The following is a 25767-nucleotide window of genomic DNA, read 5'->3' as shown; positions in this document are numbered from 1 at the left end:
GCGGATTTAGCTCAGTTGGGAGAGCGTCAGACTGAAGTCAACTTCAGTCCAGTTAATCTGAAGGTCCTGTGTTCGATCCACAGAATTCGCATAATTTTTTTGCAGTTTTAATTGGAAAAGCAGAAAGAATAATAATAAAAGTAATATTATGCATTGGATAAATAGCTAAGCTTATATACGTTTGTCGAGGTTTTGGAAGTGTCTCTTGCATTCCTCTGCCATACCCATAGGTAAGCTGAAAACTGGATTTATACAATTTGTATGTGAATCGTCTTCGTTAATCTTTTCATTTTCAATCAGATATGCAAATGTGTCAATTTCTGCCTTTTCACCTAAAGAGAACAGGAAGTAATGTTCGGTTATGCTGAGACCACAAATGGTATAATTTGTATGATAGAAATCGACAGATTTTCCGGGTTTATCTTTAAACCCACCAGTCTCAACATTTTGACAACAATTCAAAATGTAGCACCTTAATGCATCTCTGTCGAATATCGATTTAGTGTTAGATATCATTTCAATCATCGGATAGACGGCACCTATCCAAAAACTGTAGCAAGCATCAACCAATTTATTCGTACGTCCTGATAGCCCTCCTTCTAATAGGTATTGTCTCATGACGCACCATCTTATCAATAGATCAACATCAATTTGGTCCTTCATCTGTTGTGAGAAACCACCGTTCATAGGATCTAATAACAAGAAGTAACTAGCCACTCCGCAAAAGGTATAACCGCCATGCGCTTCCGTATTGGGAACACCGGCAAAACCACCTTCAAAAGTCTGACACAGGTTTAACCACAGCAAAGTACCCTCACATAATTCAGCAGTTAAAATATTCAACAAAGATGCAACCACTAGAACACAATACGTCGATCTAGTATCACTTTCTCCATTTTGGTGCATCATGAAAGAACCATTTGGCTTTTTCAAAGTCATAAACCATTTGTACAAATTTGGTCTAATTCTATTCAATAATTCATAATCCTCAACTAGTACAAGTGCCAAGATAGATGCATAAGTTGCAGCAGCGTGGCCTATTTGATTAGCACCTCCTGCAATGCCACCCAAGCCTTTATTAACCACGTTACGACATATTTTATCAGAAACAAGATTACGAATTTTGATATCTTTATTCCTTCCATTAATAATACTGTACGAATTAATCAACCAAAATAACAACCATCCATGATTTGCATCTAGAGACCTGTAATAATAAGGCAACGGATCAGTCAATGATGTCAAAATATATTTATTATGTTCTGTAATGCAAAAGGGCCTGTTATGAACTTTATCTGAGCTAGATTGAATTAAGCCCTTATAGATTAAGCCTACTACCCGCTGTACTTGACGCTGGGCTTCTGTCGTCGCTGAGGGATAATCATCAGTTATTACTGGAGTTGCAGTCAACATCATATTTAAATGAGAGTATATGTTTGGTTTTTCAATATCCTCATAATCCGAATCAGATTCATATTCTGCAGCTATAGTAGAAATATTCGTCTTACCTAAAAGATTTAACAAATAAGATAATTTCTCGCTATTTATATCATCTTTATCAGACATCTCTTGTCTTTTATTATACTCTCCATCAAGTGTATCAGTATAGTTCTACTTAAGAAGTGACAATAATCACGTGCTTATAATATAGTACATTTAAAACATAGTAACGAATTGTGGTAATGTGCTACTGGTGTTGTAATATGCTACTCGAATTTATAATTAAATGTCAATACTATAAAAGTATCTAATAGAGTAATATACTGGGGGCTTGTTCATTAATAATGTTGCATAATTTTATAAATTAGGCATTCCTACTTGAAATAAGATTACGCACAACGTAATTTAAGATGAACTCATAGCAAAAAATGAACTGATCTAGATTCTGTACCATTGAAATTCTTTGCGTTCGTTGATATTGAACAGCTTTATATACCAAATCCTTATCACCCCACGGATCTAAATTACCACTCTTGATATTATTGAAACAATCAAGTACCATATCTAACGTAATGAAACATCCAGTTCTACCACAGCCTGCCAGGCAATGAACTAAAGCCTGTTCATTTAAATTTTCAGCTTCGATTATTTTCTTCTTATAGTCTATTAATTTTGTAACAGATTCAAACGAGGAAGGTACACCAAAATCGGGCCAATCCTTATATTCTAAATGATAAATAGGTCTTGTCTTATCGTCCTTAGCAAGTGTTAATTTTCTGACGTTAAAGAAATCTTGCTCAATAAATTCGTTGTTTATAATTTTAATGCCAGATCTTTTAAATACTTGGTCATCAAAGTATTTCCTTTCTTGACCAACCATGTTTGCCGGCAACTGAACGTTAAGGCAAATTATTACGTTAATAGAATTAGACCATATAGTTTTCCAGAAATCTTCGTATGTAGCTTGTAATGGATTTTGTGTTGCAATGTATTTGAGATTTGATATTTTAGAGAAATTGATGTAATTGGCATTAAAGTAATCATCGTAATCATCTAGTTTCAAAGGGTTTGGCGATTTGATTAACTTAACACGGGAATGTTCATAAGGCCAAATATTGTTATACCTATTTTTGAAGCCATATTCAATCCCCTTTGGAATTTTGTAATAAGTATTATCACAACCAGGACATAATGCACTGGGAGAACAAATGTTGGGAACATGATTATCAGGACAGTGATTTGAAATTGCTGTCTTTAATCTAGCTTGCTCTGATTTTTCGATTTTGTTAAAATTGCAATTTATAGTTTTAAGTATTTCTATATTGTAATTGGGTGATGTTCTATTTGCAGCGAAGAATTTTAACCACCCTGGAAGCTTTTCAGATTCGTGTTGTGAAATATCGGGAATCCTGAAATTATAATGATAACTATCTAAGTTATCATTACAATCACTCCCGTTATCAAGATCATTCGAAGGGTCATTAGTGGTATTTATACTTAGTTTCGGTAAGTTATTCTTTTTGATGTTTGAAAGGAACTTTTGATTCGATGGAGTACATGAAGGTAATTGGAACCCTGACAAACAACTCAGTTGTTTGACAGTTGGAGATGAACTAGAAGAGGTTGATGAATTATTTTCCACGAAATTTGCCAGCTTGCTCACACTCGTGAAACCATTGTCCAAGAAGTAAATGTCAAAAACTTTTGACCCATTCTGATTATACTGACGAAACTTCATACATGTCGTATATAACAGAAAAGATGTGTGGTTATCACAACTATCAGTATCATACACCAATACCTTCATAGGTGCATCTAAATTATTAGTAGTAATCTTCAGTAAAGTCAAATCTTTAAGATCAGAAGGTATGCTAATGGAATTTAGTATTTGAGGAATGTTGAATGAGCTCCTCTTTAGAAGTGTTGTTGGCACACACATATTAATTGCTCCTTTGATTCTCGATACAGAAAACGTATTGAAAGGTCTAGTGTCAAAAATTATCAAAAACTCCTCCTTCAACAAAGTCTCTAACTGATCTAAATCCACTCGATGAATATCTTTAGGCAAATCCTCAAAATGCAGCTTATTTGTAGGAGAAATTGAAGCAATACCCGTTGGTTTACAGACAGATATCCACTGTGACTTATCGCTACCTTGTGGCATGTTAAATTGCAGAATCCCACCCATATTTTTCACATCTGCTTTCTCTTTATTTACAATATTTCCCCTGTTTTTTATGGAAGATGTATCTGTTATAATATTTATGCTTGACTTTTCATTCAGAAAATAGCATGGCTGGCTGGCGTTGGGACTGTTATCATTTGAATTGGATAAGTATGTGGTAGTCATAAGTACGTTTACGTTCCACTCAAACTCGCCTTCTATATTTATTATACCACTTACACACTATATTTTATATGATGTATTATGATATTTTTGAGAAGAAGTATTTGATATATATTCAATTATGCTGAATGTTGCAAGGTTTATGACCTTCTTTGGGGCGCTTCCAGAAAATCTGTAATGATGTCATAATCCGCGACATACAGAATTCTAGACTTCATATGGAATCTAAAATTTATTCTGTGCACTAATTTGCCTGCAATCAAACTATTTTGAAATGGAAATATAGTACATATAGCAATATTATATGGTAGATCATATATAACTATAACACTCCTAGGATAATAGTAATGTTAAGACTTGCGAATACAATTCAATCTATGCTACGGTTCGCTCGCTTCTCTTTTTGTCATTTTGAATACAAAGCAAGCGAAAATAATGTTATTGTTAGTTGAACCATCTCGTCTTGCGAAAAAGTTAAAGCAATTGATAAAAGTAGTTATAAAGAAAGGAGAAATTATTTATGCACTTGCACTGGCAAGCGCCTGGAGTAGTTCTATATATCCTATACCTTGTTCTACATATCTAAGAGATAAATACTCCATAGGTGCAGTTACGTAACAATCGATGGTTGGCTATTACATAATCCATCTATAAATAGAATTGAAATAATTGGTGTTTTTCCATACCAATTCGTCTATGAGATTTGTCGTACAGTGTTTTTATATACACGCTAGTGTTATGCAAGACGTCAATTAATCATTCAACAATTGAAGTATTTGGCTCTTAAAGTTAACTTCATTTTTGCATAGATTCTGTACCCTAATGATAAACATAACCATTTTGATTAGGATTCTAAATTTCGCTTTTGCATCACATGCTGAGAAGTTTGTGTGCTGAGTGAAATAGTTATCGCTTGGAGCTTGGGAGATAAGACGGATCGTGGTAGAGTCCAACAATGATTCGGTATCGTCCCGCGTAGAAGTCTCTTTCAGAATATTTGTTGTAAGAAGGCTTTTTATCAGGCGAAGTCGATCAATTTTCTCGTTAGCAGAATTATTTGATTTCTTGTACATAATAAGTTTTATTGTTAAATCTTTTATGGTTGTTTGACACTTCTTCACTTCCATATCATTGGCTTGGTTCTGTTCAAACAAAACTTTCTTCTGTTCTGATAATTCGTGTAATTTGGATTTAAGATTTAAGATTTCTTCATTTCTGCTTTGGCTCGAAGCCAGTTTTGAATCGATTTCAAATTTGCGAAGATTCTTGTTCTGTTCTCGTTCAATTTGTAATTGATGCTTGTATTCGTGACTGTGACCAACTAATTGACGATTCTCTTGTTGTAATGTTTTTACTTTGTTTTGTAATGATGATATCATTTCATCCTTTTCATTAAGCTTATTCAATAATAAATTTTCTTTCTTTTTTAACTCCAATTTGTCGTTTTGATCATTGAGTTGAATCTCCTTCAACTTTTCGCTAATATTAGAATCATTCTGTCTCATTGGTAGTTGATAATCAGTATTTTTAATCTCGTTTATGTTCTCTTTGAATTTGTTAAAATACTCTCTATGTGCCCGTTTAGTGGTCATAGATACATCATCATTTTTATATGCTTGATTAAGCAGGCCACGCTGGTCTTTAGTTGTTACTTTTATTCCTGGTTCATTCCTCCATTCTTGATTAGTTTTCATAGATGACTTAGTGGTATTCAACCGTTCTTCTGTAGATCTGCTTGGCACCATAACTTGCTTAAGTATATTTATTTCCGTATTATCTTCGTCGTTGATAAGATCTGTCAAATGGTTCCGGAGTACGATATTTTTCTTTTTTAGCTGTTCAATCGTATCATCATATCTACTCATTTTGCATAAATTGTTCAATGTCGATATTATAGATTTTGATACTTTGTACTCATTAGATTTTTTTTGTTTACATGCGCGTTGATCAAAACAAACATTAGAATATTTTATTATCACTAACACAACTTATCAACTACTATGGAAGTATGATTAAAAGAAAACCAATAGTAAGGAAACAACCACTCATAAACAAAATAAAATCATTCCCTTTCGATTTCTTCTTATGGATAAATGAGATAAGATTATCGATTGAATGGGATAACTATTGTGATTCGATTGCAACTCCTTTAAGTTGTTCTTTAACTTTAATATATTTGATTTTGATTAGAATCACCGTTTATTATGAATTATCCTACAATAAAAGAGAGAATCCTTTATTTCAAGCTGATTATTATAATTACGAAAAAATTCGGTCCAGGGCTATCAGTGGCGATCCAATCGAATTGAGTATTAATACTGAGGATTCCTGGTGGTATACTATTTTAAACTTTACTATAGCTTTCTTAGGCGTTGTATCATTAAGCAACTTTGTTTATGTTTTATTTTCATTTAAGTGTTATACACTATTATATTCTTCTATGGCGGAGAAGCCGAAGAGTTCATCAGCAAGAAGATTGGTCCTTAAGAATGATATTAATGATTCGATTTTTGAAAAACTTTACAAGTTTTTCTATAGCCACACTAATCAGGCCATAGAGCTTTGCTCAGATGATGAGAGCTTTTACGATGAAGACACCATAAATGAAATCAACTTGATAGAAAAGGATATTTGGGAGTTAAAGGTGTGGAACCCTTCGAAGTTCTCTCTTTTCGTATTAACCAACTTTTCTCCAATTTTATTATTCATAATTAGGTTAATATCTAAAGAATTGCCGATTTGGAAGATTTTATTCATTTCCATTATATTTAACGGTAATTTTTATTTCATTGTAACACAACGATTCCTTGTGTTACTTCAAGATAAGCAGATATTATACCAAGAGATGTTTCAAGAATATAACAATAAATTTGTAAAGCCAAAGACATCAGTCTTGAAAAGAGATGTGGTAATTGATGCTACATTTGGTCCTCGTGCTCCTTCTAATATGCTTGTACAATCAGAAGTAAAGCCTCATTTACAAAATACTAGACTGAAGGTATTCATTACCCATAATATTAATGGAGAACCATTCAATAATATCACGATAGAGAAAAATAAATCAATGTCTCCGGAAAGACAAGATCAATTTCCAAGATCTTTTAAATACCAACAAGTAAAAAATAGTTATCGCGATTCACCATCTATGTCACTAAATAGAAACGATTTATATCATCAGCTACGCCAACCCAATACAGATTTGACGTACGATGAATCGAGATATGAAAATGAAAAGATTGATCGGGAAAGAGAATTATTGAGAAGAAACTCTATCAGACAGACACCTATGAGCCTGGCACTTTTTGAAAAGTTTGAAGATTACAGTGATAATGAAGACAAACCATGGTACTCTATATCCACGCCATATTCTAGAAAAAAAACCAACATGGATCATTCATTTCATCAATCATCACCCATGCATGAGAGTACATTCACCAGAGGATTGCAATCACCCATTGGTAAATTAAAAAATAATATGTCACTAAATAGAAAAACCTTATCTCCATCGAGAAGTCTGTATGAAAGGTCTTTATCCCCTCAACGTAGGACTCCAGGAACAATAACTTGGGATTCCAGATCTCCAAGTCCTAAAAGACTATCGAGACCTTCAAGTCCATCTAAACCAAAGCCAAGATGGCATTAATCACTTCACTATACAAATAGATATATTCATTTATATATACTTACTATTTATAATTCGTTGAAACCAAAAAAGTATCTGAAAACTTTACCTACAAATCCTAAGTTCTCTTCTTTCTTCTTATCCGCTTCTGACTTCGTAGGATCTGTTGAATTTGGTTGTAAAAACAAGCCAGAACCGTCTCTAATATCTAATCTAGTAATATACGAACCTTGAATATCATTAGAATCTCCAGTTGTCCCATTATCGCCTTTCTTCGACTTATCAAAAGAGTTTAATTGATATTCAATTCCACCTCCGATATCTTCCCCTTTTTCTAACTTTCTCTTCTGTAATTTTTCTATAGCGTCCTTACTAAATGGTATGACTCCAAGCAAAACACCATTAAACACGCATCCATTTTCTTGCAACGCATCAATTGCTGATGATGGATTATCAAAAGTAATTTTTACCCATGATTTTCCACTTAGAATAGGAACAACTTGATGTTGTTTATTGGAACCTTTATTAGTTTGATAATGCTTTAATAATGTATTCTTTTGTTTAGTGATTTCAAATTCTTCCAAAATCGTTCCAAACTCCTGAAAATAAGAAATAACTTGATTAGCCATACTTTCGGGATACCCAAATATTAATATTGCAGACTCTCCATTCTGCAAAGGATTAGATTTGAGGCTTTCTTCATTCTTTTGCTCAGAACTATTATTCAACGTATCATCTCTATTAAATACGTTATTAAAATTTTTAGGGTCCTTATTAATAAATGCATCCGCATGCTGATTAGCTGGCTTATTGAGAGAAATTAGCACTTCGTCATTTAAGTCATAGATAGATCTTGACGGTGGTAAATCATCATCATTATTATACAAAGGAAAATCATCAGTTAATGTATCATTGAGTGTTTTCTCATACTTGCTTATATCTCCTACACTAGTATCATACAAGCTTCCAACACTATTATTTCGATCTATCGTCCCACTTGAAGTTAATGCTTTTCTTTGAGAAGTTCCAAATGATAATAAGTTAAACTGACTGGAATTATTAGATCGCAATGCATCTTTTTTATCATCTGTATCCTTCTTGGATGCCGAAGACGACAATATCTGAAACCCGGGCTTTCGTTTTGGTACCAAATGGTTAGGGATTGTTCTTTTTTTAGGGTTCTGAAACCATGCTGGTTGATTGTTGTTAATGTTGTTATTAGATGTTTGGTTACTTATACTAGAAAGGGGCTGGTTGAATAGATTCCCAGTAGTTCCACTTGAAGTACTGTTCTGTCCAAACAATGTCGACATCTCGTACGTAATTGATCAGTTTTGGTAATTAAGGTAAAGAGATCGTAACTTTAATCAAAATAGTTGTTATTCAAAATTCGATAAAAAAATTGTCGTGCGCACACGTCAATTATTTAATCATCGCTATTACATTTTTTTAAGGCAGTATAAATTTTGGATAGATAATATATTGAAGAAGCAAAATATGATATTATCACCTGCCGAAAGATCATACTTGTATGACTCTTTAACACAGACTACGCCTATTAGGCCAGATTCAAGATCGGATCATCAATTTCGTCCCTTAGAAGCCAAAACTTCATTTTTGCCTGCATCAAATGGGTCTGCAAGAATAAGATTAATGGATGGTAGTGAATGTATTGTGAGTGTTAAATCCAAAGTAGTATTAAGATCACAAGAAAATAATTTAATAGAATGTGATATAGATGTTGCAGGTCACAGAGATGATTCAAATTTCGTAACTAATTTAAGCTTCAACTTAACAAATTTGCTAAGTAAGAACTTTCCATTCCAATATTTAAGATTAACATCGAAGTACACCTTTAAGCTATTCATAGATTGCATTGTCATAAGTCATTCATCTTATCCTTTAAGTTTACTATCACTAACTTGCTATTTGGCTTTGAAGACAACCAAATTACCATTACTAGTCAGTGATGTGAATGATGAAGAGATCGAAGAACAACCGACCTTTTCAGACGATTGGGACAATGCCCAGTTATTATCGTCGATGATTAAAGATGAATCATTCAGTCCGCCTATATTCATTACTTTGGGTGTGATTGGTCTGAATTTAATTTTTGATCCGACGATAGAAGAAGAACAAGTACTTGAGAATGGTTTAATAATCAGTTGGCATAACAATAAGGTCATTGCTCCTATTAGTAATATGAATTTAGCGGCCAATTCTAATAATGCAAATTATAAGGGCTTGAATAATAAGATAATCATCAAGGGTATATCTATGGTCAATAAATATTGCGGTGCTGTTACACATGCCTTAGACACTTTAATAGAGCAGGATGACGGAAATGATGGAGCAATTTTTTAATTTATATGACGTATATATTGTATTATAGATTTAGATAAAAGTTTTACTTATTATTTACTGTATTTAGCAGTGCTGAGTTGAGTATGCATGCACTATAATTGCCGTTGCAGTTTGAATATTCATGGATCTGATAACTCCAACTTGTTTAATTTCAACACAAAAATCTAATTCAGCTAACAAGTCCCCAGGGACTCCTTCTTTCTCTCTGCCTAATAAAATTAAGGATTTTTTAGGAAACTTCAAATCGCTATTCAACTCAACAGACTTATCGGTCTGTTCCAACCCAATTAAAGTATAGCCTTCTTTTTTCTTTTCTTTCAAAAAAGATATAATTTCTGAAGGTTTAACCTCAAGCATAGGCATCCAGTAATCTGCTGTTACAGCAACATTCTTAAATTGAGGGTGATTTTTAACATTGATATCATTCAAGGTCAATAGACCAGCTCCTAGTACATCACATAACCTACAAATTCCACCCAAGTTTGGAGGTTTATCAACTAATGATGATACAACGATCAAGTCACTCCGAATAATATCAGCGCCGTTTGAAGTCGCATCGATATCCATTATCGTATTCCAAGCACCACTCTTGGTCTGTAATGGAGATTGTGATACAGATTGTGAAATATCCATTTTCGTTTGGACAGATTTCTTTGCCAACGATTTACGTTCTCTTATCCACAATTCTTGCATGTTTTCACCAACAGGGTGAGTCAAATGATCAATTTGTGCTTGCGATAAATGTTCTAAATAGTCTTCCTTGGTAATGAACTCAACATCACGATCGGTCAACCTCATCAAAAGTGCACCTGCAATGCTGACTAAATTCAAATCTTGCTTAATATCCCATAACAATGCATCACCACTTCTATATTGACCAAAAGATTCTGAATTTACTGCACTTTTATACATATTCTCAATCATAATCACCAACTCAGGCTCTATTGCCAATTTTTTGGATTGTATTTCTGGATAGATGGAGCATATTAATGAAACTGAGAAATGCCTAGTCATCGCCTTATTAGACGTGGCCCCTGGAACAATGACTGTTAAAAACTTGCCTAATGCTTTTGATTCTTTAGCGTGTGGTAATTGTTGGATCATTAAGAATAATATTCTTTCATAAGCAGTTACAACGGCTGGTTTTAAACCAGTTAAATCAATTAATGCTTTCAAGCGATCAAATAAAATCGTGGTAAGTTCATCACTTTTCAACAAATTAATGGCAACTATCCACTCGATATACGCTCTAACCAATGGGCTTGGTTCGGTCTCTATTAATTTGATGAAGGTTGGAACGTACTGAGATATAATTACCTCACTATCTATCTTATCTATGATAGATATTATGATTGTGAATAATTGAATTCTTCTCCATTCCTCAAATCCATCGGTATTTTTCACAACATTAAATAAATTGAACTCCTCTTCATTATCAATTATAAAGCGGAATATCTTATAACTATATTCAGATGATCTGATCGAATTAAAAATAGCCATGAGATTAATTTTAGCACTTATCTCCTCGGATCCATAAATATTGTTATAAATATTATTTTCCTTATTCAAAGAAATTTTTTCATCATAAAGCTTACCAATAACATTTTCCAATCTGAAAACGTTGCTCTTTAATTGAAAGACAGTAAAACTTCTCACCAAAAGTTCAGGGATCCAATCTATCTTCTCAAAGCTAGCAGACCCATATATCTGGTAGTTTGATAAGTTCTTCGTAAAAGATGGTAACAAGCACCTTCTTCCTTCAGCATTTTCGATTATTGATCTTCCGAAGACGAATAAACGTTTACTAATTGTTTCATTATTTATCGAAGCATTTATAATTTTTGGTTGTAATAATGTGTTAATTATTAATACATGTAAATCCTTTTGGTTTAATTGTAATCTAGAAGAATTCAAATTATCCCATATATCTCCCAAACTTTCAACTGTACTCATTATAATCTGGAGCGAAATGCATTCTTGCAAAAGAATATTTTTCAATAGCTTTACAAGTGAAATACTTGAGTGATAGTGCGTACAACTAGGGTTAATGACCTTTATTATATTATCAATTTCAATTTCAGTTGGGGTCTGCTTTTGTAGCGAATGTGATAAAATCCTATAATACTCACCAAATGCATCATCTATTACTTTATAGAAAGTCTTAAAATTCTTAGAGACTTCTTTAGAATTTATGAAAAGGAATTCGTTAAATTTAACCATAGGTTTGATATCAAAGATTTCATGATTTTCAATTTTGACTAAAGGAATAGCATCAAGAATATTGTTCAAAAATTTAAGTCTATTAACCAGTAGTGATAAAGTCAATCTATCGTCTGACTGTACTTCAGCATTTATAACAGCCCATAATTCAATTAAATTAATACCAGAAGGTAAAAAATGTCTATGGGAAGTGAAATCAATCTCTGATAAAGTTTCAAATAAATCAAAGTCTCCTTCACCCTTGAGCACCCTTGCAAAAAAGCTTTCAACAATTTTAGATCCATCCGTTGTTTGAAATACATCCAATTTAAAATTGGAACGGAGTACTTTTGCTAAAATCAAATCTGACTTATTTAAAACTTCAAGAACTTCATCAGTTTTATCTGAAAAGAAAGAATTGGATAGTCCAACAATCAATGCTTTCAAATCCGAAGAATACATCTCTTCTTCTTTTAAACACACCATTAATTTTTCATAAGAAACATTATTGCTTTCCAAATAATTCACAATTAATGACAAATTTTCATCGACTATCTTGAACCCATTGAATTTGATAAATTTGTCTAATAATTTGATAAAATTATTCAAACTAGTTAATCTAAAATTTAGTACTAGTCTCAAATTCATCGTTTGATTAGCGCATTCAAATAAGTCACCCTCTGAATTACTTTCAAATAATCTCAATAAAAATGCATCATGTCTGCTAAACGACAAAACTTGTTTTTTATCTAAACCACGAAGTAAACCTAATGTTACGTATACTCTGGCTGGATCAAATGCATCCTTCAATTTATCTAAAACCTTTAAAATGGAAAATGCAACGTCTTCAAAATCAGCTTCAGTTTTTAAATTATTCAACAAACTAGCAACAAACTCGCATAATCGTTCACCATATTCACATTGACATTCATTTACACCGTTCATCAGTTTTACTGAAAAGTGAGGGGCCAACATGGCATATGGCAAATAGACTCCTTCCAAGTATTCTAATCCATACTTGATTAAATATAAATTTTCCAATGGAATGGATAAGAGGAGACTCAAGGAAAACTTTCTAACGGAGTCCATGGACGCCTTAAATCCAGTAGACAACAAACAGAAGCCCCAAGAAGGATGAATTAAAGATGTAGGAGAAATCAAACCTACAATATCATTGACCCCAGCTTCTGCTTGATGCAAAGAGGTATCAACACCCAATATTTCAAACAAAGTAATGTATCTTGCCCATTCTTTTAAATGTTGATCTCTTAAGGTAGAATCCCATGTCAAAATTTCATTCTTAAACGAAGATTTAATTGATTTAACAGATAGTTGCAAGAGTGATAAACAAAACTTTCTATGGTCATGGGAATTACTATTAAGACCATTCTGAATAATTTTCCAGTATTTTTCGCTATTTAATATTTTTCTCTGATATATGTCACTATTCGTTATCAAATTACTGTTAGAGCTATTCAAATACCGTAACCAGAATACGAATGCATTACTCCTATGTATCTTATTGTCAGTTTTCTCCAAAGCATACAATATGTCCCAAACGAATGTAGTATCTTTGCTCATAATTACGATTGATTCAACTCTCCAACGAAGTAATTTTGAAGCTACTGCTGCAATACTTTCATCAGCAACACCAATAAAATAACATAATATAGGATCAATTTCAGATTTACCTTGTATTTCACCATTCAGACGAACGAAAACATACTCTAAAAATTGGAATAGAGACAAAATATACTCATTGTCTAAAGCCTGACCTTCCAGAGTAGTATTTGGTTTCAACGAACGAACCCCATATTCATCACTTCGAGAAATTATATCTCTAATTTCTGGCAAAAAATTAAGTGGGGAATCACTTATGTACAATTCAAAGTGTGTGATAATCTTTTGCAAAAGACTTTTGTACAATTGAGGTAATTTTTTCATCAACATCAAAATATCACTATAATTATCATCTGTGTGTTTGTCCTTATTATCTAATATCAAGTTAGCAAACTCTAATATCCTAGGATAAATCAGTTCTTTAGATTCTGTATCTATGACATCAAGCAATTCACATAATGCGACTAGGCTGTCGGCATTTTTACCAAGATCATCTGTTAATTTCAATGCCAATTCAGATTTCTTTGATGCATCCAAATATTTGGCAACCAAAGATAATGAACTAGACATTCTTACTCCATTAACCCAAGTCAAATATTCGTATAGTTATCAACTTCTCAATAAAATTTTTTTGCATCATCTCTATTCGTTCACGTGAGCTTAACTATTTAAGATAAGTTTCAAGCTACAGCGTTCATTTCAGATAACAGTATAGTAGTGATATTTGCAGCACAGCTTATCATGACTAGCAGATATTAATCCGCTCCTTACATATATTTCTTTATTACGGTGTTCTATATTTCTATATTTTTGTATTTCTATACAAAAACATTATTGTGGGTTCCGATAATCTTTCAAAATTAGATGCAATCGTGCTAACCGGATCGTCGATATGTGCTTTAAGACAATATTAAGACCTCGGATAGAGTCTGGGCTGATAAGCTCGCTGAGATATACTAAAAAAAGTGTTTTATCCGGGGCCATTTTTAATTTCCCCTTTATTATAGGATTTCCAGACCCGCGCGGGATTGTTATCGCGGAGAGAATCTGTTCTGTTGATAGTATATAAGAAAGGCGTATCTCATTTGAAGAGTATGCTGTACCCCGAAATGATATGGAATATTTTCAAGAATATTTGCCTGTTGAGTTAGCGGATAAGCTCCCGTTGATAGTATCAATAGGAGCTATTGTATTTTACACTTTATTCAAGTATAACAAATCAAAATTCAAAACTTCAATCGTTAAAAATGCGGATAAGACCCCCGAAACATACGTGAAGCCTAATATTGAACCAGTGTCTACAGATTTCGAATGGGATAAGGTAACTCCTTTGAAATCATTTCCGTTCAAAAACGGAGAATACAAGTTGACCATGGGTATTAGAAAGTTGGACCCTCAGGACTGGCTTTTAATTGAGCCGACATATCTCAACAGGATTGAAAATAAAGCTAAAATAGTATCAAATACTCATCCAGATTATCCTCCTGACAAAGATTTGGCTTCAAATACAGTCCTTATTACTGATGAGGCTATCCCTGCCATTAGGGAATTTTATGATATTGTGATTGATTATATGTGCGTCAAATATCCCGTGTATTTTAAAGGTGCAAAAAACGGCAAAGTATTCAATTCCATAACTGGAAATTACCTACCTGCTCGTGCAGCTGACGAGGCCAACCCTCGGGAGTTATTGATAATCTTGGCCAATAATATAGAAGAGGATTTTCTCATATTGCTAAAGGATCCTTCGAGAGAAGATGAAAAGGATGGAACGGAATACTTTTTCAAGGCCGGTATATTTGCTTTTGCAGCTGGATTCAATCCCAAAGATCGGTTCAACAAACCATTATCCTTTGTACACCATCCTGTACCTGGATACGAAACAAAGTTGAAGCTTTCCATGAACAGATTTTTTAACAGAATTGAGCCAGGTCAATTTGTGACTCGAAGCAATTTTTCGGTCCAAACTCATCATAAACTTTACGTAGATGACCAAAACAAAGGACACCACTTGCGTGAAGGTGAAAAGCAAGTAGCTATCGACGCCGCTACTTTAGATTTTGAGAAGCAGGTTCATTATCGTAGCGAGCGACAAGCGTTAACAAAGTTGCCAAAGTCAAAAGCGGTAGTTTTCACAATTAGGACATACCTATTGCCCATGAGTGAAATCAAAAAAGATGATAGGGAGGTTCGGGAGAGATTAATTGGTGCTATCAAAGGGCTTCCCGAAGAGACCTCGTTGTACAAACGAGCTGCTGAATGGGGTCCTGCTGTCGTAGAATACTTACTGGATCAAAATAAGTAAATATAATATTCATGACTATTTATAGAGTTGAATAAACTTAGACTATCAATTTAAGCGAATAAGTCAAAGATAAAGCAGAAGTTATAACTTCTCTACTTCATCTTTTATCTCTTCCCATATATCAATATTTTTCTTTGCCCATTCAACAAGAAAGCCATTATAGCATAACAATATCTCATAAATTATCTTTAATTGTTTAGTATGGAACAGTTTAAAGTTCTTGTTTATTTCATCGGTGATATATGAGATATCCTGGAGCATAATACCTTGGCACTTCTCTAACAATCCTATTTTTCCTTGTAGAGAAGTTATTTTTTGTTTCCTAGTTTGCTCAGGATTCTGGTCTATTATATCAGTGACATATTGAGTAATCTTTTTAAACGAATTCATATTAGGTAGATACTTATATTTGTTGTTAGCAGATTTTATGCTTTGCAGGTTTGCATCCAGGGTTGCATTAGAGCTTCTCGAATTAAAACCTGAATTCTTAGGCACATGCATCACACTTTCAATTCTTGATGACTCTTCCTCCGCTTTCAATAATTCTTCTAATTCGTGCTTCTTTTCTTTTACATCATCCTCTAACAATCGCTTCTGACGAACCTTACGTCTCTCGAACTTTTCAATAAATTGTAATATAGTCGAGTACTGAACCGCCTCTCCCAATGGCTCTGAAAACTTGGTTTCGAGATCTGCAATTAATGTACTTATAGTTATGTAGGAACGATCAAATATTTGTCCTATTTTATCAAATATTATATTTAATTTAGAATCTTCTTCTTGGTTATTTTTTGCTTTTGCAGATCGAATCATGGGAGAATCAGATAATATTAATGAAAAGGAATTAAAAATTGTTCCTAATTCAGTATAATCATTTGCTAGTCCTATGAAGTTGGCCATAATCTTCTTATTGATGTCATCTAGGCATGAATTGTCTATAATATACTTATTCTTTAGATGATCAGGATTATTATTTACTGGACTTATAGTTCCTGTACTTGGTTGTGATGATGCTTCTGTATTTCCATTGTTCAATATTTTGTTGGTTTTCTTCGTTAGCTTTTTCTTATTTTCTTGTAAAGGTTTCCAAAATGACATATTTATTGAATGGTTACCAACTGGATTAGGCAAATTAGCATAAATGGAGTCTGTTTTCAAACCATTTTCCGGATTCAGCAAGTAAATAGATTTAGGCAATTGACTGGAAATTAAAGTTATTTCATCTGTCCAGTTTGCATTAGGATCCAAAAATTTAGCAAAAAATTCTAAATTCCTTATCTGAGGAATTGCTAAACAATTATTGAGAAAATTAGAAAGAAGCCTCTTCCTGTGCTCAATAAGCTTATTCTTATTCAAATGCGTCGAATTAATATAGGAATAATTAGTCGAGTTTGACCCCAATCCATTCGTAGTATTTGTCGAAGTATTTGCACCTGTACTGTTATTGCTGCTATTGTTAGACGATTGCAGTATGTTTCCGCTAACCAAATCATTGAGCATTGAAAACTTGAAGTAATTTTTAGGGGGGATAGGAGGAATAATAATCAATGGAAATATCTTCTTAAGTACGTCTCGTAAGCTTTCGAAGTCGCTGTATCTTCTTCGAGTTTGTATTTCATCACTAGGGTCATCATTGTTAATTAGCTGTATGCTATAAACGATATACGTTTTCAGCGTGTTTATCATACCCTCATTAGAATTTCCTGCTTTCGTTATTTGCATCCTCACATTACTATTAGGTCTCAATAGCCTGGTTACTCTACTTTCATAATTGATTTGAATTGATTTGAAAGTATCTTTATTCAAGCCAGACTTAAAATCATTTTGATTATTAGAATTATAAAGTAGTATTGAATCATCATCTTCATCACCATTATTACCATTATTGTCCTTGTCTCCTTTATCTTGTATATTACTTCCATTAGAAATCCCATGTTCACTCATTAGACTTGCGAGTCCTTGCATGTGTGGGAATGGGTTGTTATCTTCCTCATCATCAAATGAAGGCGTAGAAGAACCCACTTTATTCTCCTTTCCTTTAGACATATTATATTTAATTGTACGCTATACAAATATGTATATATGCTTTTCAATTACTTTTTAGGAACTACTAAGTTTGTCCCCATGTTTGCCGTCATTACTAGGACTGATAGCGATAGACATGCTACTACCTGTACATTGCGCATATTAGCGACATTTATTTAATGTCGCAAAAATAATGAAAAAAATTAAAAACATAGTATAAATCTTAAAACTTGTTTACATAAATAAATATATTGAATAGTTGAATATGGTAACTTCAATGGTGGTTCAGGATGAGGAAGTGGCTAACAATCCTGAGACACAATTTGCGAATGTATTACAAGGATATCAATTAAATAACCAAAAGGATATCTTTGAAATAATTGGCAATTTTAAATCTATCTGTGCATTAAATGCTTTGCTGGTTGGTGAAAAACTTAGTGAAGAAGAGCCAAATAGTGAGCTTCAAGAAGAATTTGAGAATTGGGATTTGGAAACGAAATTATGGCACTTAGTTGAGAGCTTGTACTCATTCAGACTCAGCATTTCGGAAGAGCCATATAAAGAATATCCATTTTCTTCGCTATCAGTTAAACAAGAGAACTTTTTGAGAAAGAATCCTAAAGTTAGGGAGATATCTCTCATGATTCATTGGTTACAGACTAATTCAAAGTCTATAGATTTTGATGATTCGGATGTTTCTAGTGGAAAATGGCAAAATACAAGACAAGCAATTCAAAACAAAGATCTCGAAGTTTTAACACATAATGGAAAACAATCAGATAATATTGTGGATTATTTGGATTCAGATTCTCCACTAAGGTCGGGAAAGAGAATTCTTCCAGTTGACAATGATACCGACTCAAGATCATTTTATTTGATATATAAGTTGGTTCTTGCCAACAGAATTCAGGAAGCCATAGATTATGCTAACCTTACAGGAAACTTCACTCTAGCATTGATTTTAATTGGTGCTATTCAAGATTACGTTGATCCTGTTATTGACCAAGAATTTATAAACCCCCCTCTGAATTCCGATAATATGTTCTTGGATAGTCTAAATAACGGAAAGTCAGAAGATGATTCACCATTCGTCTCTAAGCCTTCAGGTATTAGACACAAGCTATTGTGGAAGAAAACAGTCTATAAGTTATCTCAACAACCTAACTTAAATCGTAATGAAAAGTTAATTTATAATTATTTGAGTGGTGGAAATATAGCATTAAATTTGGAAGATTCTTCAGATAATTGGGAAGAATACCTTTTACTATACTTGAATCAGTTGTATATACATAATTTGGAATCTTTCGTAGTTTCCAGCTTGCCAAAAAACCTACTTGAAGATGAGACTTTATCCCTTGCTGTTCCTAAACCTCAATTTTCAAGTGTCGACGATATTTTGAATGCATTACTGAAATCTGAAAATGAAGTTGCAGAAAAAAGTACACATCCTCTTCGAATAATAATGGGTGGAATAATGATTAATCAAGTGTCTACATTGATACATAACATTATTCGCTCATTGAGCAATGCAAGCAAGGATAGTGATTCTGACTCAATAATATCTAAAAGTCATCTTCTTAGGGTTGTAACACACTTAGCAATCTTTGAATTAATTGCTGAAGAAAGAAATAACGTTAATGTCAAAGATATTACAAAGGTCATGACACTTTATGTATCCAAGTTATCAGAGATGAAGTTGGCGGAATTGATTCCAATTTATTTGTCATTTATCTCTGATGAAAAAGATGCAAGGGAGTGCTACTCCTTGTTTTTGTCTTCAATCACAGATACCGAAGAACGTTCGAAACAGATCGCAATTGCCAAAAAATTTAGTAATATCACAACCCCCATTGGAGAAGACTTGCTGGTTCATTCGGACACTGGATATAATGAAGATAAAATGTTCAACATTTTAAGAAGAACTGTGGAAAGAGTGATGATAGAAACTGAGCCTCATTATAAGCAATCTTCTAATGTCATAGTACACGATGATATATCCAAGGTGGATGATGCCGATTACAAATTATACCGTTCTGTTGAATGGTTTTTTGAAAACTCTATGCATGAGGATGCAATTTCAGCATCCATTACTATCATGCGTAGGTTTTTATTGTGCGGCAAAGTATCTTCTTTAAAACAATTTGGAAAAGATAAGAATTTCAAACAATTAATCAAAGAGTACGATCTCGAAGCGCACATAAATTCAATCAGTTCTCCTAATGTATCATTTATTGTTAGTGAAGATGACAAGGAAGAGCTTTTAAATTATGAATCATTGATTCTGGGTCTATTATTGATAGATGATTGGAAACAATTCTTGAAGGATAATAAGATAAATGGTGTGTTATCGAAAATAACTCCAAATTCGTTTTGGAAATCCAATCATATAAACAACTCCATTGAAAAAGTCACTAATACATTAACAAAATTAATATTCCAGTGGCTTTCTGATTTAATAGCATCTGCCTCAAAAGGTAGAGAATTATTTAAAGAGTTGCGAATTATATATGTACCATACTTGATTATGGAATTGTTGCAAATTTATCAGTATTCAAGATTAAATAATTGGTCGTACATGCGCAGGGCTTTGAAATTAGTTACAGAAGTTGCTAATGAAGACGAAAATGATTTCTTGAATTGTTTTGTTAGTTGCGGAAGATTGGATGAATTTCTTGTTAGATGCGGAGAAATTTCTGTCATTGCAAGTGAAAGAGGTATAAAAGGAATATTTCATTAGCTTTATTACATTTAAAAAACTATGAGAATAAAATATATAATCTAATTCTTATTTAGGTCATTATATCCAACTAGATTTTACTATATAAACAGTCTAATTCAATGAAGAAGCCTTTTCATACAATAAATCAACAATGTTAGACAAATTGTTTACTAGACCAAATGAAGCTTCATATGTCGCATCTTTTCTTGGTTCATCATATATAATTAACCAACCATTTCCTTGGTCTAAGACACCATAAAAAACTTTATCCAAAATCATCTGAGATAATTTACCTTCAACTTGTTGTAAATTTAAGCCAATTGTTTGGGAAATATGAGATAATTCAACACAACTATACGATTCGATTATCTTCAACAAGTTTTGCTCTAATAAATTATCATATAAAGCATTGAAATTACTTTTAATAATTGGATCAGACCTTAATTCTTGCGAGTATGTAGAAAGGGATGATTCAAAATCCTTCAAGGATCTATTAGAATAAGCAGTAGCAATGGACTTCATTGCATCAATATCTCTTGATTGATATTTGACAACATTCTTATTACCTAAAATTGTGTTAACATCGTCGATAAGATTTAACATAATCTTGGTTAATAACATGTATTTTAATATAACAATTGCCCTATCATCATCTTGAGAGTTGAAGCCTTCAAACGCTTCGTAAAAATATGAAAATGCAGTTTTATAATCTTTATCCTCTGAATTCAAAATACCACTTTGGCAATCCAATTCTGCTTGCAATAATGTTGGGCAATATATCGAATTAGCTGATGTTCTTGCACTTGTTAACGCAGCCTTTGCCTTTGGAATATTTCTTAAAGCGTGGAACAATTTGGATTCCAATAATTGAACCTCGACTAAAGACGACTTATCATCCAATTTCTTATATTCTCGCAACAAATCCGTTATAATTCTCAATGCGTCTTGGTATGATCCCTTTTGATATAACAACGCAGATAATTTCAATTGTAACGATTGTCTTAAAAATGATAACTTATTTTCGATTGACCATTCAATACTGTCTTTAGTTGCTTGTATCTGTAACTCAAGAGCATCAGAAATATTATCAAAGTACTCGATAAGTGTTTTGACGATCTTAGCTGTCTTTGACTTGGCAAAATTCCCCAATACAGCTCTTGAATACGCAAGAAGTTCGTTTAACTTATCGGGTTGTTTTTCATTTTGATATATCTTCCCTAATTCTAATATAGCAGCTTCCTGATCTTGTAAAACCTTAGAAGTTGGTTGTCCAGAATTCTCTTTTGATAAAATTATCTCTTGATATTTTGATTCGGCTTCTTTGAATTTACCACTAGATGACGCCGCTCTAGCCTGTTCTAATAATGTGGAAGTGTCTGCCATGATACAAATATTGATTGCAATTGAATAGATCTGTTTATCATATGTCTTTAAGTATGTTTGCCTTCAGATTTTCAATCATAACCAATCCTCGGTTACCCGGAATTATAAAAATGTTCATATATTTTAGGAGGTTGAACCTCAGAATAGATCATCTTGCATTGAGAGTGTAGGGATAAAATGCTAAGCTCTAAGGTGCCCAGGCAGCTTGTAAGACGGAATCTTTTGAAAAATATTGGTATTGGCCCAAATTTTTCAAGATCAATCCAAAATCCTGTCTTTTTGAGATATTACTCTAATAAATCACCATTTCCATTAAATCCTAAAGAACTACAAGAAAAGAAAAACTTAGAGAAGCTTCCTAAATGGCGTCAATGGGGTATATATTTCCAATCCAAAGAGTTTAAGAAAGGGATGACTGTGTACTATATTTCTGCGTTCGTGATTTTTATGGCTTGTTTTTACTACTATATGCGGGATAGATATTATGAAGATATACAAATGAAGCATATAAGAAAAAAATATACTGAAGATCCATCAAGTTTATCAGAATATGAGTATTTGAAATTGAAGGCACTCAGTAATGATAAGTTGAAACCAAGAGAAGAGAAAAAATTTCGTATATATCAAATGATGAGAAAGGAATACAGAAGAAAGAATTTGTTTGACAAGGATTCTATGTTTGAGCCCACTCCTGAAGATTTAGAAGAGTGGTATAGCAAACAAGCTGTCAGGAGCGTCAAAAAAATTCCAACTATTGAAAAAGAGGGCGAAAATGAAATGAATGAACCTGAACCATATAAGAATTTCAATAACCCAAACATTGTCCCTGGTCAAAATACGACTGAATTCTTTGAACAAATTGCCAAGGAATATGATGATCAAATAAAATGGGAAGAAAGGGGGATGTTTTTGGGTAAGCGTCGTAGATGGTTAATGAAGCAATTGAGGGGTGATGTGTTGGAAGTTGCCTGTGGAACTGGTAGAAATATACCTTATTTGTATCCTGAAAATATTGACTCAATAACATTCTTAGATTCCTCTCAAGAAATGGTGAACATAACACAAAAAAAGTTCAGGAAGAGCTACCCAAAATACCAAAAGGCAGCATTCACAGTCGGAAAAGCTGAAGATTTAGTTGAACTTGCAGGTGGAGATAAGCCCGTTCAGTACGATACAATTGTAGAAGCATTTGGCTTGTGTGCGCATGAAGATCCAGCCAAAGCATTGAAGAATATGTCGAAATTATTAAGGCCAGGAGGGAGAATAGTTTTACTTGAACATGGTAGAAGTAATTGGGATTTCATTAATAACCATTTAGATTTTAGGTCTGATAAAAGGATGAAAACATGGGCCTGTAGATGGAATTTAGACATTGGGGAATTAATTGATGATGCCGGTTTGGATATTACTTACGAAAAGAGGGTTCATTTAGGTTCCACTTGGTTATTGGTTTGTAAAAGACCGGAGGATCCAATTAAAATTGAAGAAAAACCATTTTTGAATAAATTATTTGGTACTGAAGTAACTCCAATTAAAAAGAAATAAACATTGTAAATAAATTGTATATATAATAATTACTAAATTAAAGATAGACGCCATTTTCTTCATCCCCTGACTCTAAGGTTACTAATCCTCGTCTTTTCAATTCTTCATCCAACGCAACCAACCGCAGATTCTGGTTTTCAATTACTGTTTTATTTTCTTCAATAGATTCACCATATAATTCTAAATCGCTTTTCAATTGGCTATGACTTTCGTTTGTTTCCAAATTAGAAATTTCCTCTTTGGTAGATACTATTTCATTTTTTAGTATATCATTAGTGTCTTTCAACTTAGAAATGGAATTTATTAACTGATTTTTTATTGAATGAAGATTTTCATCAGATAAATCTCTTATTGCTATCTGGAAATCGTTTATATTTATTGGTTTGGTTTCAGCTGACATTATTATTAGCGGGCGAATAAATAACTGGTTTATTGAAGTTTTGCTGCTGATTTCATTTTTTGTAGCACGCATGAAATCGAAAATTTTATCTAGAAGTAAATTTTGCAAGACTAAAACTATCTCGGGACATTTTTTGAAGACAACATGTTGAAGACTTTGATTTGGAAGTCATGTACAAATCGTGCTCGAATTACAAGGGTGTCAAAAATTAAGAGAATATTTAGGTACTATTCAACTCCATCCAGTAATACGATAAGTATAGATGATTTACCCCAAATACATCCATTGCTTTTGAAAAGAGCCGAATCAATGAAGGATGAATTCAAAGTGCTAGAAGCTAAAATATCTGAAGGTTCCTTCGACCAAGAAACCAATGTTAAGTTTTCGAATATTTCAGTGATCTTAGATAATTATCATAAATATCAACAAGAAATTGAAAATCTTAAATCTTTGTTAGAAATCTTGCATGAGGAGGAAGATGCCGAGATGGTTCACGAAGCATCGAATGAATTAAAGGATGTGATCCCTAAAATATTCAATTTTACAAAGTTATTACAAAGCAGACTTTTACCACCAGTCACGCACAGTGACAGACCTGCCATGTTGGAGTTAAGACCTGGTGTTGGAGGATCTGAAGCTGCGTTGTTCACTGGTGATCTATTAAATATGTATATTAATTTTGCCAATAATATGAAATGGAAATGGTCTATGATACTGGAAAGTCATGGTAATAATGGTAGTATAAATGAAGCGATAATAAGTATCGACAATCCAGGTGCATATAACGTATTGAGACACGAAAGTGGTGTTCATAGAGTACAAAGAATCCCCAGTACTGAAACAAAAGGAAGAATACATACCTCAACTGCAGCTGTGGTGGTGTTGCCTAAGATGTCCGATGGTAATGAATCTTCCTTGAAGGAAGATGAACGTCAATTTCAACCTGGTGAGGTTAGAATCGACACAATGAGAGCAGGTGGAAAAGGTGGCCAGCATGTCAACACCACTGACTCTGCGGTTCGTCTTACACATATTCCAACGGGAATTCAAGTTCAACAACAAGATGAAAGATCTCAACCTAAAAATAAGGCTAAAGCATTTTCTATCTTAAGAGCAAGATTGGCTGCGCTAGAAAGAGATAAAGAAATAGCAGAACAAAGAAAGTTAAGGACAGATCAGGTCACAACAACTGATAGATCCGACAAAATCAGAACATATAACTACCCTCAAAATAGAGTCACTGACCACAGATGCGGCTTCTCGTTATATGATATTGCTGGTTGTATGGGGGGATATAGACTTAACGAAATTGTTGAAAACGTTGAGCAACATGAATTTGAAGAAAGACTCGAGGATTTAATTGCAAAAAGTAAATCTTAACCTTGTAAATAGTTCATGACTTTCGAAAACAAAAGATAAATTTGAGGCTCACTACTTAACTATTGTAAAACGTGGAATATATTAATCCATACACCACTGTTTACGATAAAATTAAAACCTAGAGAGAATATTTAGATCCTTGATGCATCATTGAATATACGCACAACTTCTAATTGTAATAAATTTCGCATTCTTAGAATAGTCCCAATTCTTACAACACGAGTTTTTAGCGTGTTTTATTTACCCTCAATTTTCTCGAAAGCACAAAACCTTGAAGGAAAAAAATAGTGCTGTGCTTACTTCAGGGTTTTCATCTTTAGCATTATCTCATATCAATCAACGGTAGAATAGTTGCTTTATTTCTTTGTCGTTTTCATATGTTGGTTAATAAACCTATAAACGCTCGCTATTAAAACGT

At 33.2% G+C, this 25767-nt stretch overlaps 14 protein-coding genes across 14 annotated transcripts; 6 read left to right on the top strand and 8 right to left on the bottom strand.

Annotated features, from left to right (window-relative positions):
• Positions 1 to 171: 171 nt before the first annotated feature.
• Positions 172 to 1566, bottom strand: RAM1 (protein farnesyltransferase; the record flags this gene model as incomplete). Its single annotated transcript, XM_015612675.1, has 1 exon — positions 172 to 1566. The coding sequence occupies one exon, from the start codon at positions 1564 to 1566 to the stop codon at positions 172 to 174; it is 1395 nt and encodes a 464-aa protein (XP_015466521.1).
• Positions 1567 to 1804: 238 nt separating this feature from the next.
• On the bottom strand, positions 1805 to 3604 carry PTP2 (tyrosine protein phosphatase; the record flags this gene model as incomplete). Its single annotated transcript, XM_015612674.1, has 1 exon — positions 1805 to 3604. One exon carries the CDS (start codon positions 3602 to 3604, stop codon positions 1805 to 1807), a length of 1800 nt encoding a protein of 599 aa, XP_015466520.1.
• A 935-nt stretch (positions 3605 to 4539) lies between these two features.
• On the bottom strand, positions 4540 to 5652 carry AC631_03844 (uncharacterized protein; the record flags this gene model as incomplete). Its single annotated transcript, XM_015612673.1, has 1 exon — positions 4540 to 5652. One exon carries the CDS (start codon positions 5650 to 5652, stop codon positions 4540 to 4542), a length of 1113 nt encoding a protein of 370 aa, XP_015466519.1.
• Positions 5653 to 5795: 143 nt separating this feature from the next.
• AC631_03843 (uncharacterized protein) lies at positions 5796 to 7430 on the top strand (the record flags this gene model as incomplete). The annotated part of the gene is made up of 1 exon (XM_015612672.1): positions 5796 to 7430. One exon carries the CDS (start codon positions 5796 to 5798, stop codon positions 7428 to 7430), a length of 1635 nt encoding a protein of 544 aa, XP_015466518.1.
• Positions 7431 to 7477: 47 nt separating this feature from the next.
• AC631_03842 (FG-nucleoporin) lies at positions 7478 to 8722 on the bottom strand (the record flags this gene model as incomplete). Its single annotated transcript, XM_015612671.1, has 1 exon — positions 7478 to 8722. One exon carries the CDS (start codon positions 8720 to 8722, stop codon positions 7478 to 7480), a length of 1245 nt encoding a protein of 414 aa, XP_015466517.1.
• A 184-nt stretch (positions 8723 to 8906) lies between these two features.
• RRP42 (exosome non-catalytic core subunit) lies at positions 8907 to 9773 on the top strand (the record flags this gene model as incomplete). Its single annotated transcript, XM_015612670.1, has 1 exon — positions 8907 to 9773. The coding sequence occupies one exon, from the start codon at positions 8907 to 8909 to the stop codon at positions 9771 to 9773; it is 867 nt and encodes a 288-aa protein (XP_015466516.1).
• A 63-nt stretch (positions 9774 to 9836) lies between these two features.
• On the bottom strand, positions 9837 to 14162 carry AC631_03840 (tRNA (guanosine(18)-2'-O)-methyltransferase; the record flags this gene model as incomplete). The annotated part of the gene is made up of 1 exon (XM_015612669.1): positions 9837 to 14162. The coding sequence occupies one exon, from the start codon at positions 14160 to 14162 to the stop codon at positions 9837 to 9839; it is 4326 nt and encodes a 1441-aa protein (XP_015466515.1).
• Positions 14163 to 14706: 544 nt separating this feature from the next.
• On the top strand, positions 14707 to 15897 carry HRQ2 (Hrq2p; the record flags this gene model as incomplete). The annotated part of the gene is made up of 1 exon (XM_015612668.1): positions 14707 to 15897. One exon carries the CDS (start codon positions 14707 to 14709, stop codon positions 15895 to 15897), a length of 1191 nt encoding a protein of 396 aa, XP_015466514.1.
• An 81-nt stretch (positions 15898 to 15978) lies between these two features.
• Positions 15979 to 17943, bottom strand: AC631_03838 (uncharacterized protein; the record flags this gene model as incomplete). Its single annotated transcript, XM_015612667.1, has 1 exon — positions 15979 to 17943. The coding sequence occupies one exon, from the start codon at positions 17941 to 17943 to the stop codon at positions 15979 to 15981; it is 1965 nt and encodes a 654-aa protein (XP_015466513.1).
• A 244-nt stretch (positions 17944 to 18187) lies between these two features.
• NUP84 (Nup84p) lies at positions 18188 to 20659 on the top strand (the record flags this gene model as incomplete). Its single annotated transcript, XM_015612666.1, has 1 exon — positions 18188 to 20659. The coding sequence occupies one exon, from the start codon at positions 18188 to 18190 to the stop codon at positions 20657 to 20659; it is 2472 nt and encodes an 823-aa protein (XP_015466512.1).
• A 93-nt stretch (positions 20660 to 20752) lies between these two features.
• Positions 20753 to 22024, bottom strand: RPN6 (proteasome regulatory particle lid subunit; the record flags this gene model as incomplete). The annotated part of the gene is made up of 1 exon (XM_015612665.1): positions 20753 to 22024. The coding sequence occupies one exon, from the start codon at positions 22022 to 22024 to the stop codon at positions 20753 to 20755; it is 1272 nt and encodes a 423-aa protein (XP_015466511.1).
• A 177-nt stretch (positions 22025 to 22201) lies between these two features.
• Positions 22202 to 23569, top strand: AC631_03835 (putative RNA methyltransferase; the record flags this gene model as incomplete). The annotated part of the gene is made up of 1 exon (XM_015612664.1): positions 22202 to 23569. One exon carries the CDS (start codon positions 22202 to 22204, stop codon positions 23567 to 23569), a length of 1368 nt encoding a protein of 455 aa, XP_015466510.1.
• A 37-nt stretch (positions 23570 to 23606) lies between these two features.
• AC631_03834 (uncharacterized protein) lies at positions 23607 to 23969 on the bottom strand (the record flags this gene model as incomplete). Its single annotated transcript, XM_015612663.1, has 1 exon — positions 23607 to 23969. The coding sequence occupies one exon, from the start codon at positions 23967 to 23969 to the stop codon at positions 23607 to 23609; it is 363 nt and encodes a 120-aa protein (XP_015466509.1).
• A 144-nt stretch (positions 23970 to 24113) lies between these two features.
• On the top strand, positions 24114 to 25349 carry AC631_03833 (uncharacterized protein; the record flags this gene model as incomplete). The annotated part of the gene is made up of 1 exon (XM_015612662.1): positions 24114 to 25349. The coding sequence occupies one exon, from the start codon at positions 24114 to 24116 to the stop codon at positions 25347 to 25349; it is 1236 nt and encodes a 411-aa protein (XP_015466508.1).
• Between the last annotated feature and the right edge of the window lie 418 nt (positions 25350 to 25767).

Source organism: Debaryomyces fabryi (genome assembly GCF_001447935.2).
Source record: "Debaryomyces fabryi strain CBS 789 chromosome Unknown contig00089, whole genome shotgun sequence".
NCBI lineage: Eukaryota > Fungi > Ascomycota > Pichiomycetes > Serinales > Debaryomycetaceae > Debaryomyces > Debaryomyces fabryi.
Note: the sequence above shows the minus strand (reverse complement) of the source record. Positions and strands in the feature narration are given on the sequence as shown.